This window comes from Micromesistius poutassou (genome assembly GCF_964030765.1).
Source record: "Micromesistius poutassou genome assembly, chromosome: 14".
NCBI lineage: Eukaryota > Metazoa > Chordata > Actinopteri > Gadiformes > Gadidae > Micromesistius > Micromesistius poutassou.
Genome location: NC_140284.1, coordinates 17,515,798 through 17,529,710, shown reverse-complemented (window position 1 = coordinate 17,529,710; position 13,913 = coordinate 17,515,798). Strand labels below are relative to the sequence as shown.

Here is a 13,913-nt window from a genome sequence, read left to right as displayed (position 1 = left end):
CAGGCTCTCCGTGTCGCCGTCCTGCTTGGCTTTCTGCTTCTCATCCTCCTCTGCAAATTTGATTTTGCAAACAAATTCGATAGGCATGGGGGCAGCCGATAGGCATGGGGGCAGCCAGGTCTGCGTTTGTTTTGCTTGTTTTGCCTTGTTGTTGTTGTTGGTGTTGTTGTGTCTGTAGCGGCGGTTCACCTGCTCTCCTTTTTTCAAGTCCAGGAAAGAAAGGGGAAAAAAAAGAAAAGAAAATGAAGTCCGGAGTACGACAGAGAGAGAGAGAGAGAGAGAGAGTTTGGCGGCTGCTGCTGCTGCTGCGTCTGCTGTGACTGGTACGAGTGCTGGCTGAGCTCCTACTGATGCGGAGACTGCTAGTGCTGCTGCTGCTGCCGCTGCTGCTGCTGCTGCTGCTGCTGCTGCCCGCGCCGCTGAGACAGAGTGACTGGAGCGCTCGTGTGCTGCTGCTGCTGCTGCTGCTGCTGCTGCTGCCTGCGCGGCTGAGAGAGAGTGACTGGAGGACTAGCAGTGCCTCTGCTGCTGCTGCTGCTGCTGCTCCAGCGCCCTGGACCCTCGTCTCCCAGCTCGCTCAGCCTGCACCCGCGCAGCTTATCAGCGCTAGTACAGCTGTCAAGGAACACGCCAAAAAATACCCAAACACATGCATGTTTTATTGTGTTTTACGTTATTACGTTTTGTATATTTTATGATATTATATCGATTTCAATATATTTATGTATAAATATGATAAAAGAAAAGGGCAAGAACGACCTGCTCTTTTTCAAGCCACAGTTTCAAACGTGTTGTTGTTTCGTCTTTTATTTTCTTGTCTTTTCGTTATTGGTCAGACAAAAATAGGCAGTCAGCGCTTAATTATTCATGAGACGGCAACATTGGGATTACTTCCCCCTCACTGGCGGCAGTCGCATCATCACCGCTGCTGCTGCTCACCCGCCCCCCCCGACCCTCACCACCCCTCCCCCCAACTCAGACCTCCCCCCCCCACCACCCCACCACCCCACCCGGGTCAGGTCTGATACTTCCTGTTGACAGCTCCCTTCCGCCTAATCCACTTTGTTGGCACGCGTGCGCCCACTCGTTTGACCGCCATGAAGCCAGTGTCAATGGGGGGTTCTGTCAAACAACCGCCGCTTGATGCAAAATGACCCACAGGGAGGGAAACGGGGGGGGGAGGGGGGGGGGGGGGGGGGGGGGGGTGGCTTTGCGGGGGAGTGTTTGTTGTCTTTGGGGAGGGGGGAGGGGGGAGGGGGGAGGGGGCGTTATTTATTTATTTATTTATTTTTAATGCTATCCCCAAATAGGGTCCCGGGGGTGGGGGTGGGGGGGGGGGGTGAGACGCATAATTGGAACGATAATGAGGAGGAAGTGTTGGAAATGAGCAAGGGGCTCATTTCCAACTTGCGTCTGGCCCATCAATCTTCTCTTGGGAGCGCACAAAAAATGTGGAGGGCTATTGATCGAGCTGATGCATCTGTCACAGATTAACAGGAGGGCTACAATGGTTTCCTCTTATCAGTGGGGCGAATAATGGGGACTATCACGAGCCCCTGCACCCTTTCAAATGAGCCGGCGCCTCCCAACGTGGACCCCGAAGAAACCAACTGAAGATGTTGAAATCAAAGTATTGATTTGTGCGCTTTCTTTCATCCCTTGCAGCGCATTATCTGAGCCCCTAATGGCTCTTTCCCGTGCGGCCACACAAAGTCATGCACACGGGACACAGGAGCACGAGCCACCACCATGCATGTTATCCATTAGAAATGGGATTAGTGGGGCGGGGGGAATTATACAACAGGTCCAGCGCTTTTGGGAAACAGCCGAGGGAAAGAGAGGAATTGAACCACTTTAAACAAACGAGACGAGGGAAGCGTGAGAGTCTAAGATGCACGAGGATTACTTGAGACAAAAGAGCCAACAGCAGTTTAAATAGAAAATATGTACATTCTTTAAAAAATCCACTTTGCTCCCCACCTACTGTTGTATTCATTGGGAGGAGGTATTTTGGAGTCCATAGTACATTTAAATTATGTTTTATCCTCTCCATTGTAAGTAGAGATAAAATTGTAGTCGGTGCATACATAAGCTGCATTTATGTATGCTTACAGTGTATCGCACACTGAACAGTTTAAACGTTCACCACAGTTGGACATATTTTATGTCTTGTTATTTCTCATATGATTAGAACGGCTGCAGGTACATAAACTAACCTTATTATTGGAAGCACAATGCATTATTCTCTATTGAAACTTTAAACATTATACATCTATACAATCTGTTAATCCAATCTAATGTAATATAGCTATGATTTTGGAATACATCCTAAAGCAGGGTCAGACACTCATAATTGGAGAAACACAGGTATACATTGGTATTCAATAAGAGGGCATTGAAAAATTGAATCCATTAAAACCATAATACTTCAAACTTTAGAATTATTTTTTTTAGGCTTGCTATATTAAACATTCATGAATTTGAGTTAATTCTGTACCAAAAAATAATATATATATACAGTAAATATATATATATATATATATATATATATATATATATATATAGGAAAAAGTTAGAATACCTTAAAGCACAGTATCTAGCGAAAAGAGGATGAATAAATAAGAAAAGCAATGCATTATAGACACACAGAGGAGATGAGGGGAGCAGCAGTGCTGGACTAAGAAGAGATGTCTGGGATGGGGCCGACATGATAAAAGTAATGGGACCACGGCGACGTGGCCCCTGTCAGCCTGAGAGCTCTGCCTGGGCTCCTCATGTGCCCGCTCTCCCGGGACGCCCTGTATATTTACAGTCTCCCCCGCGCTACTGATCATCCTGGGGGGGGGGGGGGGGGGGAGGAGGGAGGAGGGAGGTGACAGGGTGACGATGACCTGGTTGAGGAAAGCTCTTGAACCCGGTCACGGTGAAGAAGAGAAACAAGCCAAAAAAACACAATGTGGAAAAACTAAAGCAGAAGGGGAGGGCGCATCTGGCACATGGGTGGAGAGGGAGCACGGTCAAAGAGTGAATGACATTACGTGGGTCTCTGAGGTATAAAAATAAATCTTCAGCGGAAGAAGAAAGAAAAAAATGGTATTGTCAAATTCAATGTGTTACTTCTTCACATTCTTTTTTTGGCAGAAGAAGAAAGAAAAAAAAACGGGATTGTCAAATTCGATGTGTTACGGATCTTTAAACTTCACCACGACATCACTACCGCCATTACATTTCATCAGGTCCTATTATTCCACAGATTTACTACCCTCATGGATATTAAAACAAAATGTGTGTGCCTTTGGCAATATTCTACACCGCGTGGCTTTCATTTCACTAGCTTTGCATCATAACGCTCATTGCATACAGTTCATTACTTAGTAATAGTAAAACAGAAGACATCAGTTCATCATGAGGCTGCTAAAGCACATGCCTGCTGCAACCCCAGACGACTGCACCCATTGGCTCTCCTGCCAACGCCATGACCATAGGTGGACACTGTGCTGCAGCAGCTGATAGAAAACACATTATTTTCTCAGCTATTCAACATGTCTAATACGGGTGAAACATACTCAATAGAGCTCGGTTCAGCATGACTGTCTCCTTTGGATCTGAATGAAGGTCTTAATGAAAGTCCCATGATGAAAGGGACTTTCTTTTTAGAGAGAATCAGTGACGTGAATGAAAAACCGTTCAGCATGCAGTTAGACAAATACATATTTATAATATCTTATAATATCTTTGTGTTGGACACTCAACCTGACTGCCCTTGTGGAATTTAATTTGTCTAACAGTAGCATGAGGAAAGTATAGTCACCTCATCATCTTGACAACCAAGCCAGAAATATATTGTCGGTAAGGCATAATGTGGTATGTCCATAGTTGTTTCCTGACATAAACAGTTTTTTGCTCTGTGATCAATAATAACTCATAGGGCCTTTGGCAATGACATTAGAACAATGAATACTCCCAACAAACTGCCTCACTTTAATCAAGAATCCAACCTTTTTGCACAGTGAATGTAATCGCATCCAAGTTGAGTTGGGATTTAATAAAATGAAATGATTGAATGTTGAATGTTCTTAGTCAGTAAAGCAATGCTTTGTCAGTCCCTGGTAGAATTACACTTGTTTTTATGTATTCTCTTGAGCTTTGGTAGGATTTGTATACTCCAACCACTATATTTGCAAAATAATTAAATATCTATAAAATATGTAGCCATCTACCAACATCTGAAACACAATAATTCAGATATGCAGTGCTCTTTTAATCTCAAAGGTGCAAACCCAAGATAGGCCTGTGTGCTGATAGGATTTGACACATACACCTTATCGGCTGAAGAGACTGAAGTTTCATATTTGCATGATTATGGTTTGTGAGGTACTAAAGTTTTGATAGCATGAAAAAAGAGTGAATTGTAGTGAGGCTGTGCTACCTCAGCATTACATAGGCAGGTAACCTCTAGTAAATACCCAATCTGGCTCCCTGAGAACGCCCGAAGAAGAAAATGTCAGATTTGCATAAAAACGACTAAATATTATAATATTTTGTTTTCCTCGCTCCATATTGAAGAATGGGAGAATGTGAATGCCACACAAGATGGGCGGATGTTTTCACCCATTGTTGTTATTAGTAAAATAATAATAATGCTTACTGAAATAAATTCAGTAAGCATTGTCTGTGCCAACAATACCTTTCAAGTCTTTGTACAAAACGAGAGAAAATAGAGAACTTGTCGAGATTGGCACCTCGCCAAGCAATACTGTCAGAATCTGTTTGGAAAAATCATTATTTTACTCAAATTTGAACTTTGAGCTACCACTTAAATTAACAACTTTCACAGATTTTCAAACAAGGTAAATTTTATAAGCAGAAGTAGAATATTTGTCCCAGGAAAATCGGTTGTGGTCATTGGCCTGTACACCTGCCATATGGCTGGGGATAGCTTCATCTCACTGACCCCTCCCTCCATCATTTGCATAATATAACACAGTATAATAATGCACCTACGGTTAATAACAGAAAAGCATTTGTGAGATACTTGTCTGAGGTCCATCCACCTATCCTCCAATTTATTTATGGCCAAAATCACAGAGGCTAAAGCTAATCCTGTCATGATAAATATATCAAGGGTTTATAGCCCTTCCATTGCAACGTATCCATTACCCTTTTTTCACCTGAATGAAGTCATATATGTCATGTTGAAGCAACTAACGCTCCACAAAAAGGGTTCTTAAACCGAATAATCCGCTAGGAGGACCTTGAAAATGTTACGGTGTTTACTTATTGTTGGGCCGTGTCCACATAGTGTCATTTTCTCTGCGCCTGCGCCTTTCTGCAGCTGTCCAGTGTCCATTGAGCGTGTATGATGGGGACACATGTGGACGCATCATGTTCCAGAGTCTTTTTGCTCTTTTGTGCAGGATTCCCATTTGGCTTATTATCACAGATTAAGTCAACTGTCAAATGAACGTTTCATTTCAGAAAGAGAATGATAGAATATAGAATAGAGTCAGTTGATTTCACCAATCAAACTTCAATGTTTGAGCCTTCAATCGCGGCTTATCACTCATGGATGTAGAACAAAAAGTTATCTCTACCAAATTGCGCTAGGAGCCAAAATGCCTTGTTGGATGCTCCATACCTCATTACGGTCATATTTATTTCACCAGGTATGAAAATAAACATTTGTGGCAGACCAAATCAAAGCCCATATCCAATGTCTGAATACTGGCATCAAACAAGGTGCAAAGCAACAAACCACTCATTATTTCCCACCCAGACTTTATTTGATGTCTGAATGTATAGAATACATTTATTTATATATCCACATATACTCAAATTCATAAGCACTATTACTGGTGCAGAGAGAGCAGAGGCAGACAGATATTGGAATAGCCGTGTCCTTTGTAGAGAATTACATGAGAAAAGGTTCCCGGTAGATGAGACAGTTAATCTATTGGTCTTTGTACTTTCTCAGCCATTTCATAGGGATTTCATAGATTTCATAGACATAGGCATCATAGGCATCATTATATTAATCCCTACAAGTAAGAGGGAGCTGGCGTAGATTGACGGTAGAACAGGACTTTGCGAGCATTACCCATTTATATTTGCAGTGAGCAGAGAATCTGTTGTGGATCACTGACCAGACTTCCAACAAAAGGGCTATTTAGTGATACACACACAATTATTAAGAAGGAAATTGGGTTTTGATCAAGTAAACAAGACGAGTAAAAACACATTTCAGATAGGCCAACTAATTACATCAACGTCAAGACGGATCAATAAACAAATCATTTGGATTGACAATATTGAAGATTTATATAGGCAATAAGTCTGGGCTGTGCTTTTTTTTACAAGCACCAAGTAATCTGCAGTTGCAAAACATTGACTACCCATATACTGGTGTTGGATACTTCCACAAAGATGTATATTATCAATCAAAATCTTGAAAATTGTGCATGCAAAGATGTGCATGAGGCTCAATAAGGTTTGATTGGCAATTTTTGGCTGGGCTGAAGTGTAGCCGGCATTGTGAGGTATTCGCTCAGCACTTCATTGCGATTCACGACATTTCGGCTTCACTACGGGCTCTCGTCTGTATGAAAACACTGAAATGACTGGTGAAGCTCGGGAGGTAACAAATCAGCTTGCATTAATGCTGAGATTGGACATGGTGTGGTTCAGTGGCTTAGTTCAGCCCCTGCTAGCAGAAATTCTGCTACCATGCTATAATGGCACTACATACTGTACACGTCAGAAGTTCACCTGGTTAATGAGAGTTCTTTGTATAACGGCTGTACTGTCTTTGGAGCCTCAATATGGCCACTTGTTTCGCTGCTACGTATCGACATCTTGCCAAAAGGGAAAAAACTGTATGGGGAAAGTATGTGCACTGGAGTGAAGAATTGCAATGTTTTGCACACATGAGGAAAAATACCCAAGGGTCACGAGTGCATTTATCTGTTTATCTTAGCCATAAGGATAATGCACACATGGCATGCTGTCTAACAATGCAGCACGTATTTAGAAACACACACACACACACACACACACACACACACACACACACACACATGTTTTAGCAAATAACCAATGAATATGAAAACAGAAATGATTTTTTCTCGATGTAAAATAAAACGTGACAAAGACAGCTAAAATACAAAAACAAAGCATCCCTCTGGAGCATTGGTGAATGTGTGAGCAAAGGGGCCAGGGAGCTTTACTTTTGGGCAGCTCGTGTTAATACGGTGTGTTTGCAGATGAATGTCAATAAGCAAGCCAAAATGAATGGCAGCTAGTCTCACCCGAACAAAGCCAGGAGAGAACTGATGTAAAATTATTGATGAAATGCTGAATTAAAATGGCCTGTTGACCGAGGTTCTCCAGTGATTGATTTGTAAAATAGCAGGGACCTGCCTTTTCAGCTGAAGGTCATGGCTAGCTGAGGACAGAGCCCTTGCGTCGCATTCCCAAAGTGAGATATTTGGTTCCCTCAACCCGGCTCTGCGTGAAGAATGAAAGAAAAGCAGTCCTTCCCCCTGCAAGTAAGTGGAACAAAAGCCAAATGTCACTAGTAGAATCACTCCCCAACCCAGAAGTCGTTCATGCGAAACTTTTAAAAGATATATCTGATGGTAAATTATACATGCAGTTCCCTCTAAGAGCCTTTTAATATAAAAAAAAAGCTCCCTTTCTCTCTCTCTCATGACTTCATGGCTTCCTGAGTGTTGTTGTTTTTTCCTCCTGAAGAGTCGACGGCACAAGGCCACCACGCCGTCGGAGCAGGCATCCATAATACACAATCGGGAAAACGCTAAACATAGATAAGTTAACAAAAGAGCACATCTGGACAAAGAGAGAGAGAGAGACAGCGGGAAATAAACATCCTGCGTCAACACATGAATAACACAAGGACATTAGCCGTGCCATCACTTGTCTCCACTCCGGTGGAGCGCTGGTAAGAGCAGTGCTCTCCCCATCACTTTCCTGTACTTCAGTCCAACGCACGCAGATAAGGACGTTGTGACGGAGGGGGCCGACGCTGCCGTCTTTCACGTGCACATTAGGCGCCCGCCTTCCGCTCTGATTATCTACCTGTTAGCCTGGAGATGTCTTGATGCGGCGCAGTAGTCCTCATTACCACGGCTGTTGACTGGTGCTCCGGATCACAGCCTGTCAGGGCAGGACAAAACGCCGGGGATGGCAAGGAGCGGCATGTCTCCCTGTATTCCTCCACTTCCACACACACACACACACACACACACACACACACACACATGCGCATGCACGCACATGCACACACACATACACACACACACACACACACACACACGCACACACACACACACACACACACACACACACACACACACACACAGAAGAACACATAACCTTGTAAATATTTAGCATAACCACTCTGCTCATCCGAGTGTTTGGGTGTAAATGCATGTATATGAGAGCAGTTTGTAGCTCCAAAGCATCTCCAGCCAGCCGATGAATACTGATGTTCTATTTTGAGTGGTAAAAATGTCTTGTTTTGACAAAGATTTGTTTTTGAGAAATGAAAAACAGCTCACGCAAGTGCCTTTAACTTTTGACTCCTGTCAGAATGCTAATCAAGAGCTTTAGGTGGTTGTGGGGGGGCAGAAGGAAGGAGAAGAAGGAGGAGGAGGCAGTGTGTGTGGGGGGGATGCTACTCGCATATCGTGGTATATACATAAACAGCAGCGGTTTCCAGACTGTGTTGGGATTTATCTCAACAGCCGGGCTCCCCCCCCCCCGCCCCCCCCCTCCCTCCTAAGTGGAGACTGTCGCAGCCACCTTCTGCAAGAGGAGTGGAGGTTGTCATCCGTAAACTGGTTCTAAATCTGGGGGAAGATGAAAGCACACGGGGTCTCGTGGAAGCCAGCCCCAGGAGGAAGTCCCTGACGGCCGATATTAGAGGCTGAATAAATCCTGTGAACTTGCTGCATCATCTAAGCCCTGATCAATACGCCTTTCCGCCGGCATGCAGAGACACCAGAGTCCCAGTCAAGATGAAGACCTGCTCATTAGCATCTGCTGAATGATTGGTTGAAAGGGATGAAGGTCAGCAGGGTGTGGGAGGGTGTGTAAGAGGGCAGCAAGTGGGTGAAAAGCATGGATATTGCATAACAGACCCTTGATAGCGTGAGGCTCCCACTAGAATTGAGACGGATCAATTTGACGCAATTTATTAAGCTTTACTTGTCTTTGGGGAGGAAAGGGAAATTACTACTAGCTTTCACTGGTATGTGAAGAAGTTAAGATATTATGATGTTATAATACATCCTTTTGTTGATGAAATTTTGCTTTATAAATTGGCCCAATTATCGCTGTGTGTTTAAAGTATTTATTTGAACAACTGATCTAAACAGAGGGTGGGCTGAGGTACATTCATTTTATATATTTTACAGTTGCTTTAATTGACCATATTGTTGATTGGCCTATTGTTGATGTAATGATTAGATCTTAGATTTTTTAAAAGGGACTTGATGGTAATTGATATTCTATAAATTATTTATCTATGATTATAACCGTATTACATTCATCCACATCACCCAAACAATTATGTAGAAAATCTGAAAATAGAAAAGGTTTTTTTTCGTATTTTACTGTTCATTACTGCTAGGAATAATGGGTTACTTCAATTAATATATTCACTTGGTGAGATATCTGAAAATATTGTAAAACATTTTACAAACAACCAGTAAATCTTTATTGACTGGCCTCAATTTCTGTGGAGGAAAGATAAAGACATCAATCACATTCTGAATTAAAAACATACCCCTGACTAATTGGGTTAATCAAAGAGGAGAGCCAAAACACAACAAGGGCTATTTGTTGATTCAGGCATGCAATGCCGCCTGTCTATACAAGAAATAAGGTGCACAAAGGGCTAAATTTGTGAAAAGACAGCATCCCAAAGGTACTGGGCTTTCCCCCTATATGTTTACATAGTAATCAAAAGAGGATGTTAACGTTTAATAGAGCCACTTATGAAAACGTTAAGTTGGATATGGTTACATGGATTCTGGAAGCTTTTGTTCAAGCTGTTCCCTAGAGAACTCCAGACAAGTGGAGCACACAAACTAGACGGTGTTACGTTCAGTAAGTGCGCCTCTATACGTGTCTTTGAATGAAACGTCCTTCATTGAAAGTTATCAATTAAATCTTCAACTGAGTATGTATTGAAACAAATGCGATGTATGTACAGCATAATAAAATATAAAAATAAGTCTACTATCTCCTTTCTATAAATTTAAGTATAAATGTGGCATAATGTATACAACTATGTTGAACTGATTCAGCTCTGGTCAAGATGAAAAATACACATTTTGCACAGATGGTGCACTTAAAAAAATGGAACATTTACATTATTGTTGGGTTTTTACAATTGAATCATTCATCAATCATGTAAACACTACACTACACAGAAAAGGGAAGAGGTATGGGCAGTGAATTGCAGCTAACTATGCATTCCGTTAATCCACTGTGAATAATATTTTACACTGTTATCATATGTGCCCGTAATGATATATGCCCCTTTTTTTGTTTTACACCAGCATGTATTAGCTGGTTAGTAAGGTGGTTGCAAAGGTACACTACAAGGTTCTTTGGTTGTGCTAGGGTGTTACAGCTACTAGTTAATAGTTAGGCTGTACTTGAAGAGCTGCAAATCAAAAGATTTTTGCAGGTAGATGATTCAACCTACCTACTATTATCAATTCCACGACCATGCAACAGAAAACAAAGAAAAAATCTGAAAGTGACATGTGAGTACATCATCTCTACTTCCTTTAGCATTAGGATATCCAGAAGGTCCGTCTGTTCTTTCAGGGGCTCCTGGAGAATCAATTTAATGTCAGAGCATAACAATGGAGCTCCACATTTCCACGAGTCCTTCCCTGAACACACCGGCGTCCCCCCAGGCAGGACCTGGAGGGGGGTGAAACCCTCCGCCTTGTTGCAGCAGACCATCCAGGTTCATACGGGCAATAACGCGCATATTTCTGTTTGGAACCAAAAAAATGCCCAGACGGATTGAATTATGTGTGAATCCCACTTTACAGTTAAAAAATAAATAGTGGATTTGAGATGAGGAAGTAATGAGGTTCATGTCTACCAGACTGTTACCCATGTTACATCACCAACACACCTCACTCCCATCCTGCAAGTCGGTATCTTGTAAACTCTTGAGGAGCGTATAGACAAGCATTTGCAGCCGGTTTCATCCTCTTTTAAGGTCAAAGCAGCATCGTCCCAGTAGGAGCTCCAGTGATTTTTCGGCTTGTCCCATTGCTATTGTTGATTTTTCAAGGGCTTTTGTTTAGTAGCAGCTGCACACCATCGGTTTCCCTCCATTCCTCCACCTCGGTTGTAGGGATCTCACAATGTGGAACTTGCCTTTAACAATAGAAAGCCTATAGGCAAAATGCTGTTCCTCAGCTGTGCTGAAGATGCCCAGTGGTAACTGACGTAACACCTCTGCTAACTTTGTTCATGCTTTAATTATCTGTCATTATGTAGCAAGCACAATGCTATATATATATATATATATATAATACCAAACGGTTTTTATATATATATATATATATATAAACCGTTTTATATACGGTTTTTATATACAGTTTTTATATACAAACGGTTTATATATATATATATATATATATATATATATATATATAAAAAACATTTGGTATTATAAATGGTATTGTAGGTTAAACATTTTTATAAATGACATGCAAGCCACAGATTTGTCACACTATTGTCATTCTGTTCAAGGGCAGAATATCAGCGTCAAAGTAGTCGTTCCAATCTGCTAAAACAGCTCATCTCATGTTCCAAATGGGCATGCAAGCCAAAATTGCGGTTTCCACGTCAACTAACAGCCCATAAAAGAAAAGGATAAAACCAAAAAACGTATTCTGTCCCTGAACAAGTTGGACATTATTAAGACAAGAAAAGGGGCCATTTTATCAAAAGAATATTTTGTCTACACATTATGGCGGGGTCCTTTGACAGACTGCACCATTAATTAGATCCACAGAACACATAATGGCATGTGACCTTTTTCATAGCGCCTCTGGCTTCACCTCCAGATTGGGACATTTAGCTGTCGCTGTGGACAATTATCTTGCAGGTACCTCCCGCTGTGTCCAATAACAACACTTAATTAGCCAAAGAGCAGCATAAGCAGGGAGGCATCCCCTTTTTCCTGACAGTTTTACCTCCCTCCTAGGTCTGTATGTTCACTCCCACCCAGTGGCCCAGATCGGGTCCAGCTTTTTCCGACAGCTTTTGCTGGGTGAGTCAATCATGTCCACTCCGCAGCCTCACCACTCACCTGCACAGTGAGGGGCATGGGGCAGCCCAATCTGGCCATAATCAGGCACTCACAGGTATCATGCTTTCAGGGGACACCCAGGTCAGACCATTTGGTGGACAGTGGGGGGAAGAGGGTGCAGCTGTCTCACTTGCCTTACAGCTACTGGTCGTCATCATCGGGCAGATGGGAAAAGAGAGTGGTGGTATAACTACCGTAGACCACGGGCGTGAACGCCAAGGTCACGTTAAGCAAATGAACACAACAAAAAGGAGGCGGGAAATAAACAGCGAAGAGAAGAAGAGAAGAGGGATGAAAGGGGCACATGTGACGGGAATACAAAAAGACATTCTTAAACAGACTGGGTTTTTGAGTTTTGTGTAATTTGCCAGCTGCTGGGTTATGGTTCATCGATTTAGAGACCGTGGTAATGGCCCACTGTTTACATTAGATAAGGATAAAAAGAAAAGAAAAGATAAAAGACAAAAAGATAAAAGCAACAAAAACAAATAAAATGGTCCATTCCCATCTTTTATAGGGTCCCTGAAGTATGAATTAGTATCACAGTGATTTTTTACTCCTTTTCTTTGGATTGACATACGTTGAGAAACAACAACTGGATACAACACTGGATAAAAAAAAAAAAAAGATACTGAAATACTGTGAACTGAAAAACAGGTATTTTCCTTCTAATGTGTCCATGCTGGAAGTAGCCCGAGCCATCTGCTGGGTGTCTGCTGTCTCGATCAATCATTTTAAAGATGGCATAAGCCAAGGTCTGATATGAGAACAATAGCACAGACACTCAGTAAATGACTTCAGTCAGTCATCAATTACCAGGAGACCATGCAGGAGGAACAAAGGCCACCTAATTACATTTAATCTTCGCTCTGGATGTAAAACAGGAGGTTAACATAATATCACTTAACCATCTGAACCATCTTCATGGTTCAGCGCTGCCAAATACTTAGGCTAATGAAAGCCAGTCGGCCTCACTAACGCCCTCTGACTGGTCTTTCTTTTTTTTTTTTTGGCCTTTTTAAAAAAATAAATGTTTTAGAACAAGTCACTGATGAAAATCCAATTTTCTGTGTGCTTGGTTTCTTTTTAAAGTCTGTTCAGTTGTCATGTCTTGCATCAAAGAGATGATTATTTTTTTGCCACTCTGCCAGCTCTCTCTCCAAATCTATCATTTACAGCAGGTACAATGCTTGGATAGGACAAATCCTTTCTGCATGAGGTCCCCTTCTGTGCAAGGACTTGAAAGAGGATGGAAACTCTTGTGCAGAATGAATGAGTTCTGGGGGTTTTGAATATGTCATTGGCTTGCTATTCTCAAGAGGTAAGGCTAACCGCTGTGCAGTGGAAAGCATTGACATTAAGAAGTTTTGTCATATGGGACTCTGGCAGGTTGGAAAAAAACCTTTGCAAATCACACTTTTGGATAGAAAACAAACAGAGGGTGGAAGGAAAGCAACTCAGCAGTGTCCATGGGGGGGCACCTGTGCGTTGCAAAGTTAAACATGTAAAGTGGTTTTACATCTTACTAGTTGCCAATTCCCCATGGCAA

At 42.2% G+C, this 13,913-nt stretch overlaps 1 protein-coding gene across 1 annotated transcript in view; it reads right to left on the bottom strand.

Moving 5' to 3' along the window:
- Positions 1-87, bottom strand: part of asic4a (acid-sensing (proton-gated) ion channel family member 4a) — a gene marked incomplete at both ends in the record, with an annotated part of 60,573 nt that extends 60,486 nt beyond the window's left edge. Inside the window, one exon of the mRNA XM_084478255.1 lies at positions 1-87. This exon is cut by the window's left edge and continues 489 nt beyond it. Coding sequence (XP_084334381.1) covers positions 1-87 — 87 coding nt within the window.
- Between the last annotated feature and the right edge of the window lie 13,826 nt (positions 88-13,913).